The sequence below is a fragment of the Bos indicus genome, chromosome 5, assembly GCF_029378745.1.
Source record: "Bos indicus isolate NIAB-ARS_2022 breed Sahiwal x Tharparkar chromosome 5, NIAB-ARS_B.indTharparkar_mat_pri_1.0, whole genome shotgun sequence".
In the NCBI taxonomy this organism is placed as follows: Eukaryota; Metazoa; Chordata; class Mammalia; order Artiodactyla; family Bovidae; genus Bos; species Bos indicus.
The window spans coordinates 11,285,707-11,307,212 of record NC_091764.1 but is presented as its reverse complement, the minus strand read 5'-3'; the positions used below and the strand labels follow the sequence as shown (position 1 = coordinate 11,307,212).

The 21,506-nt window shown below is 36.7% G+C and overlaps 1 protein-coding gene across 20 annotated transcripts in view; it reads left to right on the top strand.

Moving 5' to 3' along the window:
- The window catches only part of PPFIA2 (PTPRF interacting protein alpha 2), a 501,225-nt gene that overhangs the window by 165,582 nt on the left and 314,137 nt on the right, over positions 1–21,506 (top strand). For 3 of the 20 annotated variants that reach the window (XM_070788870.1, XM_070788873.1, XM_070788869.1), the window contains exon 1: positions 924–1,340. The exons of 16 other annotated variants lie outside the window; for them this stretch is intronic. In XM_070788870.1, coding sequence (XP_070644971.1) covers positions 1,260–1,340 — 81 coding nt within the window. In that variant the 5' untranslated portion in view covers positions 924–1,259. Of the gene's footprint in view, positions 1–922; positions 1,341–21,506 lie in introns of those variants that run through there. One more of the 20 variants, XM_070788868.1, reaches the window with a different exon arrangement.

Below are 21,506 nucleotides of genomic sequence, written 5' to 3'. Positions count from 1 at the left end.
CCAGCATATTACTTTTATAGTCTTCAAGTTCAGAACAGTTAGTTCCTGGTGGTTGGTTGTGAATAACTATGTCATCTTAGATACATTCCCAAAGACACATTTTTTGGTTCTTTTTAATCTCTGTCCTCCTGAAGTCTCCACTTTTGAACCATGTGTAAATGGAACATTTATTTTTACCTCTGAAAAGTGTAAAGTCATCTGAATATGATCCTTTAGACAGACTGAACAATTTGTGTAAAAAGACATAGAAAAATGGACATGCATCACAACACAGTCTAAATATTTATAATCAATATTTTGAGAGTTTGGGTCAAAATTTTCATGTATCTAAAGTATGTTTTATTAATTATTTTCTACATGTTTGAGATAAAGTTGTAATTATTTAGAATAAATGTATGGTACTTTATAAAGTATTTATTATGATATCATTTTTTTAATTAAGGTGAGGGAAATAAGAAAGCAATGATACATTCATATTCATGATGTTATTTAAAAGCAGAAATTAAAAATAATTGATACATTTTATTTGATAATATGCCTAGATTATATAGCATTACTGAATTATATGCCTTGCCCCAGAAAGTTTTAGCCAGCTGCAATATGATTTGATCTATACAATTTATACAATTTAAAAAGAACTGTTTTTTTTTTAAAGGCTTTAAAATTTAAAATCATGTTGAAAATACATGAGTAACAAAGAGATTTAGAAAGGTATAGAAATAATCGTGATGAAATTATGTTTTGTTACTAGATATATCTTTAAATGGTGTAGGGAACACGCTTCAGGTTAGTCAGGAGAGGTCCTCAGAATTACACTGTGCATGTTTCCCTGAATTGAAACTGTATGTTATTGGTTAACCAGGATATTTAGCATAATCACTCTGCTAGACTGTGGTGGAGGGAGGTGATTATCACTGAGAACAGATGGGCAGGTCCACAGCACTGCCAGATTCTGCACAAGCTCCATTTATTGTTGGTTCTTGCTTTTTTCCTTCGGTGTTTTAATTTTTTTTTTTTTTAAACACTGTATGTTCTAAAGAACTAGCTGCACAAAAGGTCAGTAGCTGATGACCTTTCAGCTTAGATTTCAAAGGTAGAAGAAAGATTCAAAATGCTATCACTGTGTATCTAAGAAGGATGGAGCAGGTTTCATTTTACACTCTAGCCTCCCTCAATGCATGCACGGATTTATCTGTGTGCTAAGCTCTCTGCTCTGCATCTGTAGCTCCTTGTGGATTATATTGTCTCTCTGATCAGAAATGATCTTCTCGGATATGAACACCGTTTCTGGCTCCCCTAAAGTGCATCCTCCTAATGGGACCCGGTTTTATACTTTTCAAGTAAGTGTGCTTTAAATGGCTTCACTACCTAGGGAGTTAATCCATAGTCCAACTTTTAATAAAGAGAAAAATAAGGGAAGGAAAACTGCAAAATGGAAAGTATTAAAGAGGATGTAAGATGTAGAAAATGTGCATGTCCTTTTAATCCAGGTTTTTTGATATGGAAATTAGATAGCATTATGATTCTCTGTGAATTCAAGCCAAATAATAGTGAACTAATTTTCACAAGGATTTTTAAATCTGCTGTATTATCATATTTACAAGGTTTATGAGATAGTCTCCTGAAATTGTTCTTTATGGATATAATATGGTGAAAATTATTAAGTTCCTTCCCTGATATATTACAGAGAAGATAAAATTAAAAGACATTTTATGGAACTTTGCAAACTATGTTCTGTAGGCTTAGAAAAATTTTGTATTTCTTATACATAGCTTAACATGACTCTTGTTATTTACTTTTATGAGTGCAATATAAAATTAATCAATAATACAGTAGCTTAAGTGTCATGTTTAGTATGCTCTTTCTATTTGAGGTAAAGTAGAAACTCATTAAGATGGAAGATTTCCTGTGTTATCAAAAAGTCAAAATGATTTACAATATAAATGTAAATGTGTGTTACAAAGCTGTTACTGACTTTCAGTTGCCTTTGAATAAATCAGTCATCGGTCTAGAAAATGGTTACGTCTAAAGTAAATCATATTCTACCTCATTTTTATCCTCAAATTGCATTTTTCAGTGCTAAGGTTTACTTTGTAGTTCAATCATATCATCATTAGATTAAAAGGGGGAATGAAACTCTTCTCTGTATATTTTACACTCTGGGAATATGAACAGCCTAGCATTTAATTATTTTAGCTATAAAGTTATAATGTACTAAAAAATAAGTGCAAAAACCTAGAGAATTAATGTAGTAGAGGTAATATTTCTTGTAAAAAGAAGCTCTGAATAAATGCACATATGATTTATTAAAATCTCCTGCCTTTGCACACTCTAGCAGTAGATATAATTACTCTCTCTCTCTCCTCCTTCTTATACTTCTATTTTTAATCCTGTTGCCTCTCCTGCTTTACACTGATGTCTACTGATAGTGCAAGTCTGTGCTGTTACAGAATATTTTTGCTTCCCAGTGGCGATCAGCTTATTGTGGAAGTGATTCAAAATGCAACTGCCCTGGGGCTCTTGTACAGAATTATTACTTTTTTCTTCTCCGTACACTGAGATATAAACACTCCTTACAATATCCTGTAGCTGCCTCTTAGGGGCAGTTTTTGACATTGGGTATTCTGCTTCAGTCTCTTAAAGTTTAAGGGTCAGTAAATTCCATATGCTCAGTCATGACAGGCGTTTTACAATTCTTTCAGCAGGTCTTGCTGACACATTTCCTGACAGGTGATTTTCTTTGAAAACACACTGGAATGATTTTTAACCACTCTTTTTTTTTTTTTGCTGATGTTATAACAATTCATGTAAAAAGCAGTAAGATTTCAGATAAAATAGAAATGTTGACAAATATGAGATCTATTTTGCTACATTTTTAAAATCACAGAAAGGTATTTGATCCTGACATTTGTGGTGACAGGCGTTGTGTGTTTACCTTTTTGTTGCTATTGTTTGTTTTTGCTTTTGGTGGAAGAGAAGGATGGTTTTTAAAGCACGAAAACTGGCTTATAAAAGTTAAGTCTTTGCTTTTGTCTTCAAGGGACTGAATTATGCAGGATTATCTTTCTTATTTATATATACATTAGCCTATTTTAAGGTGATGTAGTTTTGATTGTGGTACTGTCATGGGAAATGAGATGCTGTAAAATAACAGACCATTTGTCAGAAGTATATCTTGTGGAAATGATTAGTTAGATTTTTGAAAGTGGTTCTCATTATGGAATGGCATAAATGCATTTCTGAAATGATTCTGCATCAAGGAACTGAGATTTTAATGCTTACCTTCTTAAATTAATTCTAGCACAAGAGTTAACATATGCAAAAACATTTAAGATAGCTTAGCATGAATAATACTGAGTTTCAGTTCCATCTTCTCATCAGATGTTTAAACTATCCTGTCATTTTTTGCTGAAATTGTATAATATCAAATTTTAAAAGTAAGATTTAGAACATAGTTGACCTGAACTGTTTAAAGGTAAAAAGATGACAAATAAGAAGCTGAAGGATATTCTAATTACAAGCCTATATTTTTCATTGCATTTTAATTAGTCACATACATTTACACTTCTATTCACATGTGCAAATACTATCTTGTATAGACTAACACTTAATTTAAATTAATTTCCTTGTAAGTGAGATCTCAGTTCTATATACTATGAAAATACTTGAATCTGCATTTTTCATTCAGAGGTCCCTGTACCCTGAATGATGCCAACACCCAATTTGCACTATATATTTAGTGAGTAACTTGCCTCCAAAAATTCAAGTTCTAGAGTATAGTTGTCTAGAATGATTTTTGATTGACAAAAATTAAAATTAATTATAATATTTGAATGGATTAAAGCTGTCAGTCTATGGTCCTCAAATATGTACAAATGGGAAACCTACTTTAAAACAAAATTAAAGTATATATATGAATGCAATAAATTATTTTTAATTTTATGTCCATAAAAGATGATGTCCTAACATCATTTCATATTTAGTTCTATTTCTGCAAGTAAAACTATTTACTATATTTTACTAAACCTGTAGATAAGCTAACCAAGACATAATGTGTAAATTCTCCCAGAAGTATTGATGACCACCAAGCTACCCCGTCATTTCCTAGAAATTAAGTATCTTCATCTAGAGGTTTCATACTGTCTGCAGAATCCTAAGATTCGAGGGGTGCTTGTCAGTAGTTGCTAGAGACAGTAGGGAGGAGGAATACATTCTTCTGAGCTTATTAATGCTTCCTCATTCTACACTTACCTGTTTTATTCATTGGAACTCTATGCAAGCCTTCAGGCACAGCAAGTAACAAATGGCATATTCCTTTCAAAAACAAGGCAAAAGTGGTGTGCAAACCACTTCCTCAAACCAAAGGAGTTAATTTCTGATGGACCAGTTTTGATTTATTGAACCCACAGAGCAATTATTTCTGCTTAGGATATATTTCTTTGCCATTTAATCCTGGCATTAATAACATGTACTGCCAAGAATGTGTGAAAGTGTTTGACTCTGTTGCCCGCTGGCACCCACTGAAAACAAGAGAAAGACACTTTGCCACAAAGCGGGGAAACATATTAATGTGCCATTTCCATGTTTAGAATAGTTTGTGTCCCCTGTCCTTAGAGAGTAAAATTCATTTCTTTAGTTTGTTATAAAGAAGCTTTTCCTGGTCTGGAGCTCATGCAACATACTGCTTTCTTGACTTGCTTTCCCAGAAAATTGTCTGTATGCTTCTGTTCTTTGCCTCTTCACTGAACCTGTCTATTGAAAAGTTGTTTTTATTTAAAGACTTGTTTTAAATGCTACCTCCCCTTCACTCATTCACCTGATTTATTCATGATGTATTAAGTACATTTTCTTTGATCATTTGCTTGTTTATATCACTACAGGAGTACTTAATATGCTTTGTTTTAATCACTGAGAACATTTTATTCATCTACATCCCTAGCAAATGGATATAGTTATTATCCCTGTATAAAAAGTGGGGCTTGTTGGAAAGTAAATGATTAAAATTAGAAAATTCAACACAAAAACTCTAATTTTTTGTTTAAACTATATAAGCATTTGTTGATATATATATATTATTAGAGAAGTAGCTAAAGATATTTAAAGGTAAATGTATGTAAAACTAAGCCTTTGAGTACCATCATTGGGTTCTTCAAAATAAATAACAGTTACATTATGGTTCTCAGAAAAGTTTTAATTTCATTGTTTTTGTAATAGATTTCTTTTACAGCTAGACAAAACATTTTTGAAATTTTTTTCTTTATACCTATGTATAATTCCTTAGTAATTGAGGCTTTTTATACTTTATCAAAAGAACTTTAAAATTGTTGAATGTATAATTTTTAATTTAGCAGATACTATTACTTGAAATATGTAGAAGAGTAATAGGCAAATTGAAAATCTCAATTGCATGAACAATTTCACTCAAAAGATATTACTGATAATTAGCGTGGGGTACCATATCTTTGTGATTATATGAGGTTGAGGTAATTCTGGCTTTTCAGAGGAAAAAAACAGATTTTTTCATATTCTATCATTTTTTTTAATACCTGGGAATCCACTGTTACTCATATTATTTGAAGCACATTATATTAACTTCCTACTGTTGATATTTTTAAAAAATGCACTGAATATATCTATCAGTATGCTTGGAACATGTTCTGTATTTAATAGAAAATGAAAGCAAAGTAGCCCAATAGAAATAAGACAGACCCTTCGGCTCTAGGGTTATAGAGTAACATTGGCAGACTTCCCCAGCTCAGTGAGAGAACCAAGCTTTTTCTCTGTCACCCAATTATATGCAGTCATGATTATGATTATAAATGGTAGAGACAACGCAATAAGTCTTTCAAGCAAGTAGACTGACAACTTCTTGGTGTGTGGGAAAGGCAGACTTTAATATAACTAAAACATAAACTGGAGACAGGAAATGGCTAAAAGTCAATGTCCAAAGTCAAGAACATAAAGGTAGGTTTGAATGTCAAGTCCAGATCCTCAGGAACTTGAACTTAGGATTCAAGGATTTTCAATGAGAAATGATAGGCTTCAATTTACCATTTAGCTGGAATACTGGATTATGCCTTGGCTGGTTGATGGGACAGCAAAAACTATTCAGTGGCTTTCCAAAGTAAAAAAAAAAAAAAAAAAACACCTAGAGGAATTATGAAATTATGATTTCCCTGCTTTAGAGATAGAAAAAACTGATGCTCAAAAATGTACTTAAAGTAGTTGTTAATAATATAAGATATATGTCTGAATCCAGAGTTACTGAACCCAAAATTCCATACTCTTTCCCCTATGTTCTTCTGCTGAAATTGTTGATGATTAAATACATCAGCAAAATTATTTTGAGGTATATAATTTCTAACCCTCTGTTGATCTATTAATTCAAAAACTTATAGAAATTTAGCTCTACTTCTTCAAAACATTGTATTTCAGACTCACTGAGTTTTTAAACTTGAGATTCTTGTTTAGTTACATCTCATTTAATCCTTATTGACACTTTTCTTTTAGTTAGAAATATGTTTTTATAGTAATCAAATTGCCAATCAAATTGTGCTGGAAGGTAAAAAGGGAAACCAAGGGGGGAAGTGTTTGCTTAATACACACCTTTATTTACACAAGAATGCTCTTTACATTAGTGAGACCAACCATAGAAAACAATGAGTGGCTCCTGGGCTCCCCATAGGAGATCATATCTCTTCCATCTGTAGAGGTTTCTGTTTAATAGATGTTGGCTACGCTATCTGTTCTGTGAGGACAGGCCCTTCTGTCCTCTTTTTTTTTTTTCTTTCGTTGTTAAATCACGAACACTAAGAGATTGTGCAGCACAAAACTGTAATTAGTAAATAGGTGTTGAATTGAATTATAGACTGAAAAGAATGTATCCTCATCTAGAATGACTTCCCCATAGGAATATATAAATGGTGGTAAAATTCCCAGCATGAGGTCCACAAATGTATTTCACTTATATACTTAGCTACAATAACTTAAGTTTTCAAGTATTGACTGAAGGAGAAGGAAATTGGCAGTAGGGACATTTAATTAGGGTGCTCTTAAGAGTTGAGCACCCTAATTAATGTCCCTACTGTCAATTTCCTTTCCCTTCAGTCAGGAAATGGCAACCCACTCCAGTATTCTTGCCTGGAAAATCCCATGGACAGAGGAGCCTGGTGGGCTATACTCCACAGGGTAGCAAAGAGTTGGACACAACTGAGCGACTTCACTTTACTTTCTAAGAAGAGTTGACTCATTGGAAAAGACTCTGATACTAGGAGGGATTGGGGGCAGGAGGAGAAGGGGACGACAGAGGATGAGATGGCTGCATGGCATCACCGACTCCATGGACATGAGTTTGGGTGATTTCCGGGAGCTGGTGATGGACAGGGAGGCCTGGCATGCTGCAATTCATGGGGTTGCAAAGATTGGACTCGACTGAGCGACTGAACTGATGCCAAGGTACCATGTTTCCTATGCCTGACATACAGGAGGACAGAATTGCCCAAATCAAGGTGACTAGTGGGTCATGAAAGGTACAGAATTAGCTGGGAGCACATTTTCCACTTTCTGACTTCTTTATTTGGTAGACATGTATTTAGGTTCATTTTCTCTGTTTCTATTTGTGTACATGTACTCTACTGAGGGAGAAGGCAATGGCAACCCACTCTAGTATTCTTGCCTGGAAAATTCCATGGATGGAGGAGCCTGGTAGGCTGCAGTCCATGGGGTCGCTAAGAGTTGGACACGACTGAGCGACTTCACTTTCACTAAGATAAAGTATTTAATTCAGGGAGCATAGTGCCTGCTAGTTAGTAAGAGGTCAATAAGCTGCAGTCACAACAGAAGCAGGAGCCAAAGGGGGGTCTGCAAAACACACTAGAGGTGGCAAGGGTATGAACTAAGAGATGTTAAGGGTGAGGGAAAAGTCATTAAGAGAGAGATTTTAAAAATTCATTAACATACTGAATATAGGAGACAAGACCACAAAAGGCAAGATTACCTCCCAAGTTTCTATTGAGGGAGAGAGAAATATAGAGGAAGAGTAGTTTTGAAAACCAATATATTGAGTTTGGTTGTGGGCAGACTGAGTAGACAGTTGGAAATATGGGTTTGGCTCTCAGGAGAGAGGTCTGTCTGAAGAGTTGACGTAAATGTGGGAGTCGTCTGTTTACAGGGTTAGGGGAAACTGGAAGTGGATGAAAAGACTTTGGCCGAGAATGAGGAGAATTGGGTAGAACGATGGGGCTGGGCATGAAATCCTTGAACCTACTGACTTCCCAGAATTACTGTCATTTGGAGTGTGTGTGCTTGGTTTATTTTGCAAATACAGTTTGAAAGCTTTTTCCTAATTACCTCTCCTTGAATATCACCTCAGAATCTAATTTAGAGGCTCCTGGCTTTGTGTGTGTGTCTTTGCTAAACTCCAGAAAAACATAAAATTTATTTTACTTAACTACTTATATTTGTTTATTGACACCTAGCCTGATGCTTGTCGTATAGATGGTATGTGTTTTCTGAATGAATGAATTTGTGTGTAAATTGAAGAGTATCTAAAATTAATTCTCTTATATTAGTTTGTAAAATCATTTGATACACCTTGTTCTACATCCCCATTATGCCAGACTTTAGTGATAATGAGCAAAACACCAGATTTCTATGCTCAAAACTCTTAGAGTTGCCTTGTGGAAAATTATCCAAAAATAATAGCACATTGTTTGTTTCTCTGAAAATACTTTGACGTCAAGGGTTTATATGTTGTTGTTGTTCAGTCACTAAGTTGTGTCCGACTCTGCAACCCCATGAACTGCAGCACACCAGGCTTCCCTGACCTTCAGTGTTTCCCAGAGTTTACTCAAACTCATGTCCATTGAGTAGGAGATGCCATGGAACCACTCATCCTCTGTTGCCCACTTCTCCTCTTGCCCTCAATCTTTCCCAGCTTCAAGGTCTTTTCCAGTGAATTAGCTCTTCACATCAGGTGGTCAAAGTATTGGAGCTTCAGCTTCAGCACCAGTCCTTCAAATAACATTCAGGGTTGATATCCTTTAGGATTGACTGGTTTGATCTCCTTGCAGTCCAAGGAACTCTCAAGAGTCTTCTTGAGTACCACAGTTCAAAAGCATCAATTCTTCAGCACTCAGACTTCTTTATGGTCCAACTCTTACTGGTGTCACAAAGAGTCAGACACAACTGAGTGACTTTCACTTTCAAGAACATCCATACATGACTACTGGAAAAACCATAGCTTTGACTATACAGATCTTTGTCAGGAAAGTGATGTCTCTGCTTTGTAATAAACTGTCTAGGTTTGTCATAGCTTTTCATCCAAGGAGCAAGTGTCTTTTAATTTAGTGGTTGAAGTCACCATCTGCAGTGATTTTGGAGCCCAAGAAAATGAAATCTATTACTGTTTCCACTTTTCCCCCATCTATTTGCCAGACGTGATAGGACTGGATGCCATGATCTTCATTTTTTGAATGTTAAGTTTTAAGTCAGCTTTTTTATTCTCCGCTTTCACCTTCCTCAAGAGACTAGTTCCTCTTAACTTTCTGCCATTATAGTGGTGTTACCTACATATCTGAGGTTGTTTATATAGATATTACTATTATAATTTAGATAATTTCATGCTTATTCAGTACAACCTTATGAAGATGGTGATCATGAAGAAAAAAATACTTCCTCTAAGAGACTTTCACAAATAGTCTCATTCCTGAGCTAGCATGGTATTCTGAAAAGAGCAATGACTGTTGTTTTACTATATCCTAAACATTCAACTTTTACTCTTTTTTAAAGCAAAAACTATTTTGCAAAACAAGAAAGAAACTATGTATTTCCTTTGACCATGTACATATGTATCCACAGAGGGTAGAGAAGACTAGAGAAATCAAGAAGGGTGAGGGTAAAGGAAGAACTGCAACATTGGCCTTGGAAGGAAGAAAGCTTCATCTTCTGAGAAATAAGGTGAAGAAAGTGAAAATGGATCAAGAGAGAGGAAGATGGCTGAGCCCGAGATAACAGACATCAAGTAGAACGAGAATTGAGCCAGGATTGGAAGCATAGTTTTGGATCAGTCTTAATAAATGAGTTTCTTGTTAATCTCCCTAAATGGAAATTGGAATGGGAATAAATATTGGCAAATGTGGCAAAAAAATCAAGCAATCAGAGTGCTAATGAGATTAAGGTTGAACTGAGTGTGGGTCAGTCTTCAGTGTTAATGAACATAGGAAGTAATTGATTGAAATTTCATTTTTTAAAGAAAAAAACTCACTGAAAAATTACACTTTACTCAATGTTTCTATAATATATTGTTAGAAACATAAATTCTGAGAAATTATATTTTATTTAACAGTGATTCCCAGAGCATTCTATCATGCCTAGTACTTAGTAAGCTCTCCAAAAATATAAGTAGAATGAATAGATGTTCTTTAATAATATAAATTTAAAGGGGTTTTTACCTCATGAAATATTACAACTGAAATAAAGTTAGTGTAGTTAGCACTATTAGGTAATTCTCATATTTATTTAAATATTTTGCCTGTATGTAATATTAAAGATTAAATGGAGCAAATAAAACATTGTAAGTAATAAGGATACAATAGTAACTTATTATAAGCTAAAGAAAATGTAGGAGACTTTGTGCCTCTGTGGGGAAAGATCAGCATTACAATCATATACATGGAATGCCCCAAACTAGATTATCCAGAAAATTACTCTTACTTTTCACATTACATTAATGTAATTTCATTATATATAGCCTGTTAGGGTACAATACTTTAAATTAAATACAGAGATAAATCTTTAATACAGAATGCTGCCAGCATAATTTATTATTGAAAAACAGATCTTTGAAGAAAAGGTGGAAAAAATTGTGGATGTTCTGTAGTCAGGGAAAGAAATGTGGAAAAAAGACATCATCTCTGCTGCTAGGATTCCCTGGTGGCTCAGACGGTAAAGAGTCCGCCTGCAATGTGGGAGACCTGAGTTCAATCCCTAGGTCAGGAAGATCCCCTGGAGAAGGAACTGGCCCCCACTCTAGCATTCTTGCCTGGGAAATCCCATGGATGGAGGAGCCGGGCAGGCTACAGTCACAGGGTCACAAAGAGTTGGACACCACTGAGCGACTTCACTTTCATTGCCACTCAAAAGAGATGTTCTTTTGGTTTGAATACAGTGAAGTTGTTCAGCATATGTGGTAAGAAAACTTCAGGAATACGTGAGTCTGAATAAAAACAGAAAAGGTTTCAATTGAATATAGAAAATGAGTCTGTTCGAGTGATAAAACACAGAAGTGGGCAGTTGTCACTGACATCTCATTGGAACATTTGTATTGGAGATTTTCAACATGAGGCAGAGTACAAAAAGCAGGGAGCAAGTGAGACTCTTGGAGTCTCATATCTGCAACTTGAAATGGGTACATATACAAAAATTATTAAACTTCACTAAGATTCAATTTCTTTACCTTTAAGTAATGAGAATAATAAATATATTTTGCAGGGTTGATATGAGAAAATGTACTTGAAAGCATTTTGTACATTTAAAAACAAAGTTCAGTTAAGGCTCTTTTCAAGCAACAAAAAGTGACTGCGGTATGTTATTCAAAAGAGAAATATTTGAATGATATGGGAAGCACTTTTATTGACTTATGCAGTCAACTAAGTGCTTGCCCCTATTCTATGCATTGGATAAATTAGTGAGCAAGTGAAAAATCACCTTATATTCAGTGGGGGGGTGGGGAAATGGATTATAAATAGGATAATGTGTAGCAGTGAGTAAGTAAAACATGAAGTTTATATTCTAGTTGGATGAAACAGTAAAATAAATAGGATAATGTATAGTCTGTTGCTGCTGCTGCTAAGTTGATTCAGTCGTGTCCGACTCTGTGCGACCCCATAGATGGCAGCCCACCAGGCTCCCCCGTCCCTGGGATTCTCCAGGCAAGAACACTGGAGTGGGTTGCCATTTGCTTCTCCAATGTATGAAAGTGAAAAGTGAAAGTGAAGTCGCTCAGTCGTGTCCGACTCCTAGCGACCCTGTGGACTGGAGCCCACCAGGCTCCTTCGGCCATGGGATTTTCCAGGCAAGAGTACTGGAGTGGGTTGCCATTTCCTTCTCCGGTATCATATGTTAGATGTTGATAAATGCTAAGGAGAAATATAGAACATAGGAAGCAGATAGGAAGCATCCAAGTGCACAAAGAAGACATTCTGAAGAAGAGAACATATGAATCAGAACAGCTTTGCATCTTTGTACTGGAATAAATTGAAGAGTATTCTGTTCACAGTGCTGTCACTAAATAGGTTAACTCTACATGTATTCTCTCCATTCCCAAGATTTTAATTCAAGAGAGATAAAGTCTGTTTTATCCAACCTGGATCTCACTTAATCATAAACATGCCATCATCTGTATGTATTAACCTTCTATCTGGCTTGTTCAACCTAGGTCCCAGCAATTTTCTATTTACTCTAATGAGGTATGGGCTTTCCTGATGGCTCAGATGGTAAAGAGTCTGCCTGCAGTGAGGGAGACCCGGGTTCAATCCCTGGGTCAGGAAGATCCCCTGGAGATGGAAATGGCAACCCATTCCAGTATTCTTGCCTGGCAAATCCCATGGATGGAGGGGCCTGGCAGGCTACAGTCCATGAGTCGCAAAGAGTCGGACATGACTGAGCGACTTCACTTATAATGAGGTATACTATCAAAAGACTGTGGTGCTCAAACAGATTTTAGGCTTCCTTTAAGTCAAAAAAATTAGCAATTGCATCTCTATATTCCTCAGAGGTCCTAAAACTTTCTTTCCCCCTTTTCTATGTTTGTTCCAAACTCACTCATTCTTTCAAACCAAGTACAGTGTGTGTCTTTCATGAATGTGTCACAATTCCCAGTTAGGTTCACCACCATCCTTGGTGAGATCCTGTAAAATGCTGTGCTTACTTATTTAACACCAATCTAATTTAAGTAGGGGCTTCCCAGGTGGCTCAGTGGTAAAGAATCCACTTCTAATACAGAAAATGAGGAGACACGAATTCGATCCCTGGGTCGAGAAGATTCCCTGAGGTGGAAATGGCAACTCACTCCAGTATTCTTGCCTGGGAAGTCTGATGGACATAGGAGCCTGGTTGGATACAGTCCATGGAGTTGCAAAGAGCTGGACACAAGTTAGAGACTGAGCACACACACACACAAAATTTAAGTAGGTGTAGAGTTTCCCCATTATACTATGATTTCCTTAAGGACACCATATATATTCGTTAGGTGAACAAATTGTGAGTGCTTAACAGGTATCAGTGGAGAAGGCAATGGCACCCCACTCCAGTACTCTTGCCTGGAAAATCCCATGGACAGAGGAGGCTGGTGGGCTGCAGTCCATGGGGTCGCTAGGAGTCAAACACAACTGAGCAACTTCACTTTCACTTTTTACTCTCATGCATTGGAGAAGGAAATGGCAAGCCACTCCAGTGTTCTTGCCTGGAGAATCCCAGGGACAAGGGAGCCTGGTGGGCTGCCGTCTATGGGGTCACACAGAGTTGGACAGGACTGAAGCGACTTAGCAGCAGTAGCAATAGGTATCTGACTGTATAAAGGATACATGTCGTTATCTCAGAAGTTACAAGTTACCTTTTATACCAAGCTTTCTGTTGAGACTATGTCAATTAAACTTGACATTGTCACTATAAAATATGAATTATCCAAGAGAAGAGAGGTGATTAACCCCATTATGTTGCCTAAGTGTCTGTGTATGCACATGTGCATGTGAGCACATGTTTATATTATTTTTGATGTTGTTTTCTTTTTTTGGAGAGAAGATATAATTAACAAAATAAGTTTTGTAAAAATTTTGGAAAAAAAATTTTTAACATTCCAAAATTTTACATAAATATATTCTTTCTTATTTAATGTCTACTAAATGATGTCAGGATCAATGCACTTCATGTGAACTGCATGTAACACTTAGATGTTCCATTTCAATCTGTTTGATATTCTATATTACCATGCTGTACATCAGCTTCAATTTTCTTTGAATATCTAATATCTTCCTAAAGTTATCAGGCTTGAGTAGTAGTGGTGGTGGTTTAGTTGCTAAGTCGTGTCTGACTTTTGCAACCCCATGGACTGTAGCCTGCCAGGCTCCTCTGTCCATGGGATTCTCCAGGCAAGAATACTGGAGTGGGTTGCCATTTCCTTCTCCAAGGGATCTTCCTGACCCAGGAATCAAACCTGGGTCTCCTGCACTGCAGGCAGATTCTTTACTGACTGTTGGAAATGGCAAGCCACTCCAGTTATAGTGCTATATTATAGCAGTTTGAAGTCAGATAGACCTAAGTATTAATCATTCTCTGCCACCTACTAAACAGGTGACATAGTCTAACTTCAGTTGTTTCATCTGTAAATGAAATTGGAATATTGTCCTCAAAGGTTGTCATTAAGGTCAAGTGAATTGTTTACCATGGGGTTCAACAAGTACAGATACAACACAGTAGTACTTACAGCATAATTTTTAGTATTATTCTTATTAAAGTATCAAAGAGTTGAATGAAATACTTTGTTTTCCAAGGCTATGCTACTTCATACTGTCAATGCACATTCTCTCTGGGAATGGAAACTGGGCTTTCAGATTTTATGTTATTGACAACAGCTTATTTTATTCTTCTTCTGTTGTGGATCATAATAAAAATACTTAGAGCTGTTATATGGGTTGTCAAACTTTAGAATACGTAATTATCCAGAAATTCAAGCTACCATATTACCGCCCCCAGAGATGATTCAGAAAATCTGGTAAGGGCCAAGGAATCTTAATTTTTAAACAAAATTCCAGCTGATGTCAGTACAGAAATGTCACACATTGAGAAACAGTGGACAGGAGGAGATAGAGTTCTTTCAGCGCTATAAATGGTACTTTCTATTTGAAAGACAACTGCTGGGTATAAGGTTAAATATCCACAAGGCCTTTTTCTAGTTATAAATAATTATTCTTCTGTTTTATAAAGGCATGATTTTGATTGGTTGTGATAAAGTCATTTAGTTATTTCTTCTTGGACCAATTTATAAGTTCAGTTGAGGTACTAATTGTGAAGATTCCAAACCATTTTTTTTTTCATTAAAATAAACTAATTATATCAAGGACTGGCCCTCCATAATGATGACCTTTACCTTACTTCTCCTTTAGGGCATGTGTTTGTCAAGGAATTTTTCAAACTCAGACTTAATATATTGATGTGTCAAGAATGATACTCATCTGTTAGTAGTTAATGATTTATCTGTAACCCAGAAACTGTGTAAAATGAAATAAAACCTTTAAATTATCTACCATAGTAAAAGTGATCAGTTCTATTAAAAAATTTTTTTAATCAAATTTGATTAAAGTAATAAATGTTCATTAGAAAGGTGGTGTTACATGATTGCTATTCATTGACTAACTAATCTTGAATACCAAGAACACAGCCCTTGTGTGTTTGATGATTATGCCCTCAGCGGAATTTCAGTAATAAGGCCTATGAAGTATCACTTTGCTTTCATAAAATATCTGCCCTTATGTTAAGATATATTTGCAAGTTCAAAGTTACAAGTTCGTAGGGAAATTATGTTAAACTGTCATGAAGAAAGTCCTATTTTGTGTTTGGTTTCAGTTCAGTTCAGTTCAATTCAGTCGCTCAGTCGTACCCGACTCTTTGTGACCCCATGAACCTCAGGCCTCCCTGGCCATCACCAACTCCTGGAGTCCACCCAAACCCATGTCCATTGAGTCAGTGATGCCATCTAACCATCTCATCCTCTGTCATCCACTTCTCCTCCTGCCCTCAATCTTTCCCAGCATCAGGGTCTTTTCCAATGACTCAGCTCTTTACATCAGGTAGCCAAAGTATTGGAGTTTCAGCTTCAACATCAGTCCTTCCAATGAACACCCAGGACTGATCTCCTTTAGGACGGACTGGTTGGATCTCCTTGCAGTCCAAGGGACTCTCAAGAGTCTTCTCCAAAACCACAGTTCAAAAGCATCAATTCTTTGGCACTCAGCTTTTTTCACAGTCCAACTCTCACATCCATACATGACCACTGGAAAAACCATAGCCTTGACTAGACAGACCTTTGTGGGCAAAGTAATGTCTCTGCTTTTTAATATGCTGTCCAGGTTGGTCATAACTTTCCTTCCAAGGAGTAAGCATCTTTTAATTTAATGGCTGCAATCACCATCAACAGTGATTTTGCAGGCCAGAAAAATAAAGTCAGCCACTATTTCCACTCTTTCCCCAGCTATTTGCCATGAAATGATGGGACCAGATGCCATGATCTTAGTTTTCTGAATGTTGAGCTAAGCCAACTTTTTCACCCTCTTCTTTCACTTTCATCAAGAGGCTCTTTTGTTCTTCTTCACTTTCTGCCATAGGGTGGTGTCATCTGAATATCTGAGGTTATTGATATTTCTCCCGGAAATCTTAATTCCAGCTTGTGTTTCTTCCAGTCCAGCGTTTCTCATGATGTACTTTGCATAGAAGTTAAATAAGCAGGGTGACAATATACAGCCTTGACGTACTCCTTTTCCTATTTGAAACCAGTCTGTTGTTCCATGTCCAGTTCTAACTGTTGCCTCCTGACCTGCATATAGATTTCTCAAGAGGCAGGTCAGGTGGTCTGGTATTCCCATCTCTTGAAGAATTTTCCACAGTTCATTGTGATCCACACAGTCAAAGGCTTTAGCATAGTCAATAAAGCAGAAATAGATGTTTTTCTGGAACTCTCTTGCTTTTTCTATGATCCAGCGGATGTTGGCAATTTGATCTCTGGTTCCTCTGCCTTTTCTAAAACCAGCTTGAACATCAGAAGGTTCACGGTTCACATATTGCTGAAGCCTGGCTTGAAGAATTTTGAGCATTACTTTACTAGCATGTGAGATGAGTCATCTGCATATCTGAGGTTATTGATATTTCTTCCTGCAGTCTTGATTCTAGCTTGTGCTTCCTTCAGCCCAGCATTTCTCATGATATACTCTGCATATAAGTTAAATAAGTAGGGCGACAATATACAGCCTTGATGTACTCCTTCTCCTAGTTGGAACCAGTCTGTTGTTCCATGTCCAGTTCTAACTGTTGCTTTCTGACCTGCATAGAGCTTTCTCAAGAGGCAGGTAAGGTGGTCTGGCATTCCCATCTCTTTCAGAATTTTCCAGTTTATTGTGATCCACACAATCAAAGGCTTTGACATAGTCAATAAAGCAGAAATAGATGTTTTTCTGGAACTCTCTAGCTTTTTCGATGATCCAGCGAATGATGGCAATTTGATCTCTGGTTCTTAAAGTTTATTAATAGCTGTCTCAAGATTATATTGAATTTAGCTTCAATGAAGAGATAGCAATCTTATTCTAATATTATAAAATAAGTATCATCATCAAGTATATTTTAAATACAAAATACCTTAAAAATACCTGAATTATTTGTGGTGATTAATGTCTCTGTCTCATGCACTTTACGCTGCATTTAAGAGGTGCAGCAGTCACCATGCAGACATTTTTTCATCCAGCAGAATCATCCTAGAATGGACAATATTTTCTGAGACTTCATGGCATGGATAAAGGAGTGTAAGATTAGAAATCAGATCAACATATATCCTGCCACTAACTACCTGTGTGACTTTGGGCAAGTTATTCAACTACTCAATTTTAGTCCTCTCACTATAAAATGAACACAGTAAAAGCTATCTCTCAGGGATTTTATGCAGATTAAAAATGGGTAAACTACCAAGCATGGAGTTCAGTTCAGTTCAGTAGCTCAGTCGTGTCCAACTCTTTGTGACCCCGTGGACTGTAGCACGCCAGGCCTCCCTGTCCACCACCAACTCCCAAAGCTTTCTCAAACTCATATCCATCGAGTCAGTGATGCCATCCAACCATCTCTTCCTCTGTCGTCCCCTTCTCCTCCTGCCTTCAATCTTTCCCAGCATCAGGGTCTTTTCCAATGAGTCAGCTCTTCGCATCAAGTGGCCAAAATATTGGAGTTTCAGCTTCAGCATCAGTCCTTCCAATGAATACCCAGGACTGATCTCCTTTAGGAAGGACTGGTTGGATCTCCTTGCAGTCCAAGGGACTCTCAAGAGTCTTCTCCAACACCACAGTTCAAAAACATCAATTCTTCAGCACTCAGGTTTCTTTATAGTCCAACTCTCACATCTATACGTAACTGCTGGGAAACCATAGCTTTGACTATATGGACTATATGGACCTTTGTTGGCAAAGTAATGTCTCTACTAGGTTGGTCATAGCTTTTCTTCCAAGGAGTAAGCGTCTTTTAATTTCCTGGCTGCAGTCACCATCTGCAGTGATTTTGGATTCCAAGAAAATAAAGTCTCTTACTGTTTCCATTGTTTCCCCATCTATTTCCCATGAAGTGATGGGACTAGATGCCATGATCTTCATTTTTTGAGTGTTGAGTTTTAAACCAGCTTTTTCACTCTCCTCTTTCACTTTGATCAAGAGGCTTTTTAGTTCCTCTTCACTTTCTGCCATAAGGGTGGTGTCATCTGCATATCTGAGGCTATTGATATTATTCCCAGCACTCTTGATTCCAGCTTGTGCTTCATCCAGTCAAGGCATTTCTCATCATGTACTCAGCATATAAGTTACATAAGCAGGGTGACAGTATACAGCCTTAATGTACTCCTTTCCCAATTTGGAACCAGTCTGCTGTTCCATGTCATGCTGTCAGTGTTGCTTCTTGACCTTCATACAGATTTCTCAGGAGGCAGGTCAGGTGGTCTGGTATTCCCATCTCTCGAAGAATTTTCCACGGTTTGTTGTGATTACACAGTCAAAGGCTTTGGCATAATCAGTAAAGCAGAGGTCGATGTTTTGATCCCTGATTTGGTTTTTGACTGTGAGGATAACCACCAGTGATTCTCACCTCCTAAAATGCATGCCTTTTGTGTAGACCTCTCCTTCATGAAATTAAAACTGCCCTTATGTGAATAAAATGTGGCCTAAGCAAAAGTATATGCCTTCTGAAATGAGGTTATGAAGGCATTGCCGCTTCTACCTTCTTGTCTTGGAATTGTTCACAAGCCAGCTGCCATGCTGTGAGGGTGCTCCAGAAGCCCTGAAGCGATGCCCACAGAACTGAGGCCCCTAGCCAAGAGCTAGCACTAACTTGCCAGCCATGCAATTGAAACACTTTGGCAGTGGACCCTCTGGTACTGCAGTCAAGCCTTTAAACGGCTGCTGCCCAAATCAGTCTCTGACTGCAACCTTCTGAGATGCCCCAACGTAGAACTTCCCAATTGAGCCATCCCCAAATTCCTGACTCACAAAATAATGAATAATAAATAATCACTATTGTTTTAAGACGCTGAATTTTAGGATTCAATTTAGTACTAGATGATTAGCACAACCCCCAAGGCAACCTTGTCATCTCTAAGCAAGTTCGTAGTAAGCAATTTTGTCTATATATATCTCATCACCCCTCACAGAGCTTTCCTACCCAAACCAACTTGCTCTTTCTCCACTTAATTTATCTTTGCTTTTCACTTACCTCCCTGTTTTACTTCATAAATACTTCAGTCTTACAGCGTCAATATCTTTCACATGAAAACTATTTCGTTGGCCTTTCTTTCAGAAAGTCTTTTCTAAGATGTTTACAAAATACATGTATACACTGCTTATCAGCAAGTACCTTAACTTCTCTTTTGTGTACTCTTCTGGCAGCTCATCTGGTGTAATCTCATTTTATGGAAGTTAAATAAATATATATATGCTCTCTGGTACTTACCAATGACTTTTCTTAGTAAAAAAGTCATGCAATTGAAGATCATGTTTGCTTGCTAAGATTATGCATATAGGACAGAAGCTTTTCAGGCCGTGGATAACCAGTCCAAAAACGAAATTTGGAAGAAAAAAGAAGCAACCTTCTGTAGGATTTTTTTCCCCCCCAGTGGAATATTTTGATTAATTTATAGGTTTTTTTTTTTCCTAAACGGAGGCATGTGTATTTTTGTAATCTGGATAGTTAATTATTTTATGAAGGATAAGATATACTATGTTTATTTTCCTTGAATAAAATAGCATTTTGCTTGGAAAAAATTGAACCTCTATTAAGTAAATATACAGATTAAAATAGCCTGGTTAGTAACGCGTTTTATTATCCTAACAACATTTGGAATAGCATGAATTCTCATATTTGAGGTTTGATAGTGTTTATGTGAAATTTTAGTATCAGCAGTGGTACTTTAAAACTATACCTGTCGACTCTGGGTTTGTCAGCAAACAAATGATTAGCTTAAAAGTATTTGAAATTGTTTTAGATAAATTTCTAATCCCCTCTCCTCAAAAAATATATTGGCGGGGATATTTTTGGAGAATGTATATATCAGAAGAAAACATATGCACTTAAACTGACTTATTTTAGCATATGTTTTTGGATAAATATTTCCTAAAATATGAGATTTTATTATCTAAACATTTTCAAAATTTTTGCTGTAGCTCAACAAAAAGTATTTCAAGCAGATCCCCTTATAGAATGTTTATGTATGTGTGTGTATGTATATATATATGTGTGTGTGTGTGTATATATATATATATATGTACTCATTCTTATGACATTTATGTGATCTTGACTAGATTTATTTCCTTATGTATCTGTAATAATGTTCGAAGCTTATATAAACTCATAAGAATAAACCTAATGTAATTAGTGAAAAAGCAAAAAACACTAATGATGTGCTGGGCTCAAAATAGTAAAATAGAGAACCTGGAACTTGTCTAAAGGGTTAGCAAGGGCTGTTATTTTAGATACAGTTAGGATTCAGCCGAATTGCATATCTCTAAATTCTCAAAATAGCATTGCCTACAAGAGAGAAGTTCTTTTCTCTCCTACTTAAAAGGATACTAAATACAAGTAGTCTACGTCCAGCCACGTTGGAGGCTATGTAGTCATGTGGATTGTGCATCAGCTGGGAATACGCTTCACTGTCCCCTTCCTCCCACCACTTGTTTAACATTTATGCATTCTGCAAACCTCATTTTCAAAGTCATTTTCCCAAGCAAGTTATGGTAAATACTGCTGCTGCTACTGCTAAGTCGCTTCAGTCGTGTCTGACTCTGTGCGACCCCACAGACAGCAGCCCACTAGGCTCCACCGTCCCTGGGACTCTCCAGGCAATAAGTGGGGTTGCCATTTCCTTCTCCAGCTACTTGCCTCCAAATATGTATTTTTATCTTCTCTATTTAAGTAGCTCAATTTTTAATTAGTGATATCTTATGTGACTATATCATTCTTCCTCAAAGCTAGGTATGACTATATGACCAAGTTCTTACCCACTAATGTAATAGGACTAGTTGTGCAATACTTCTAGGAAGCTCTTTTAAAGAGTTGAAAGGCACCATTCCTGACTTTACTCCTTATTGATAGTTGGAATGCAAAGCTGACTGTTGGAGCTCACGCAGCCATATTTGATGATGAGGTAAAAGCCCATGCTCAGATTGAGAGAAAAAAAAGAGAAGGAATATGGGCCTCCATCTTATTGGAACTTC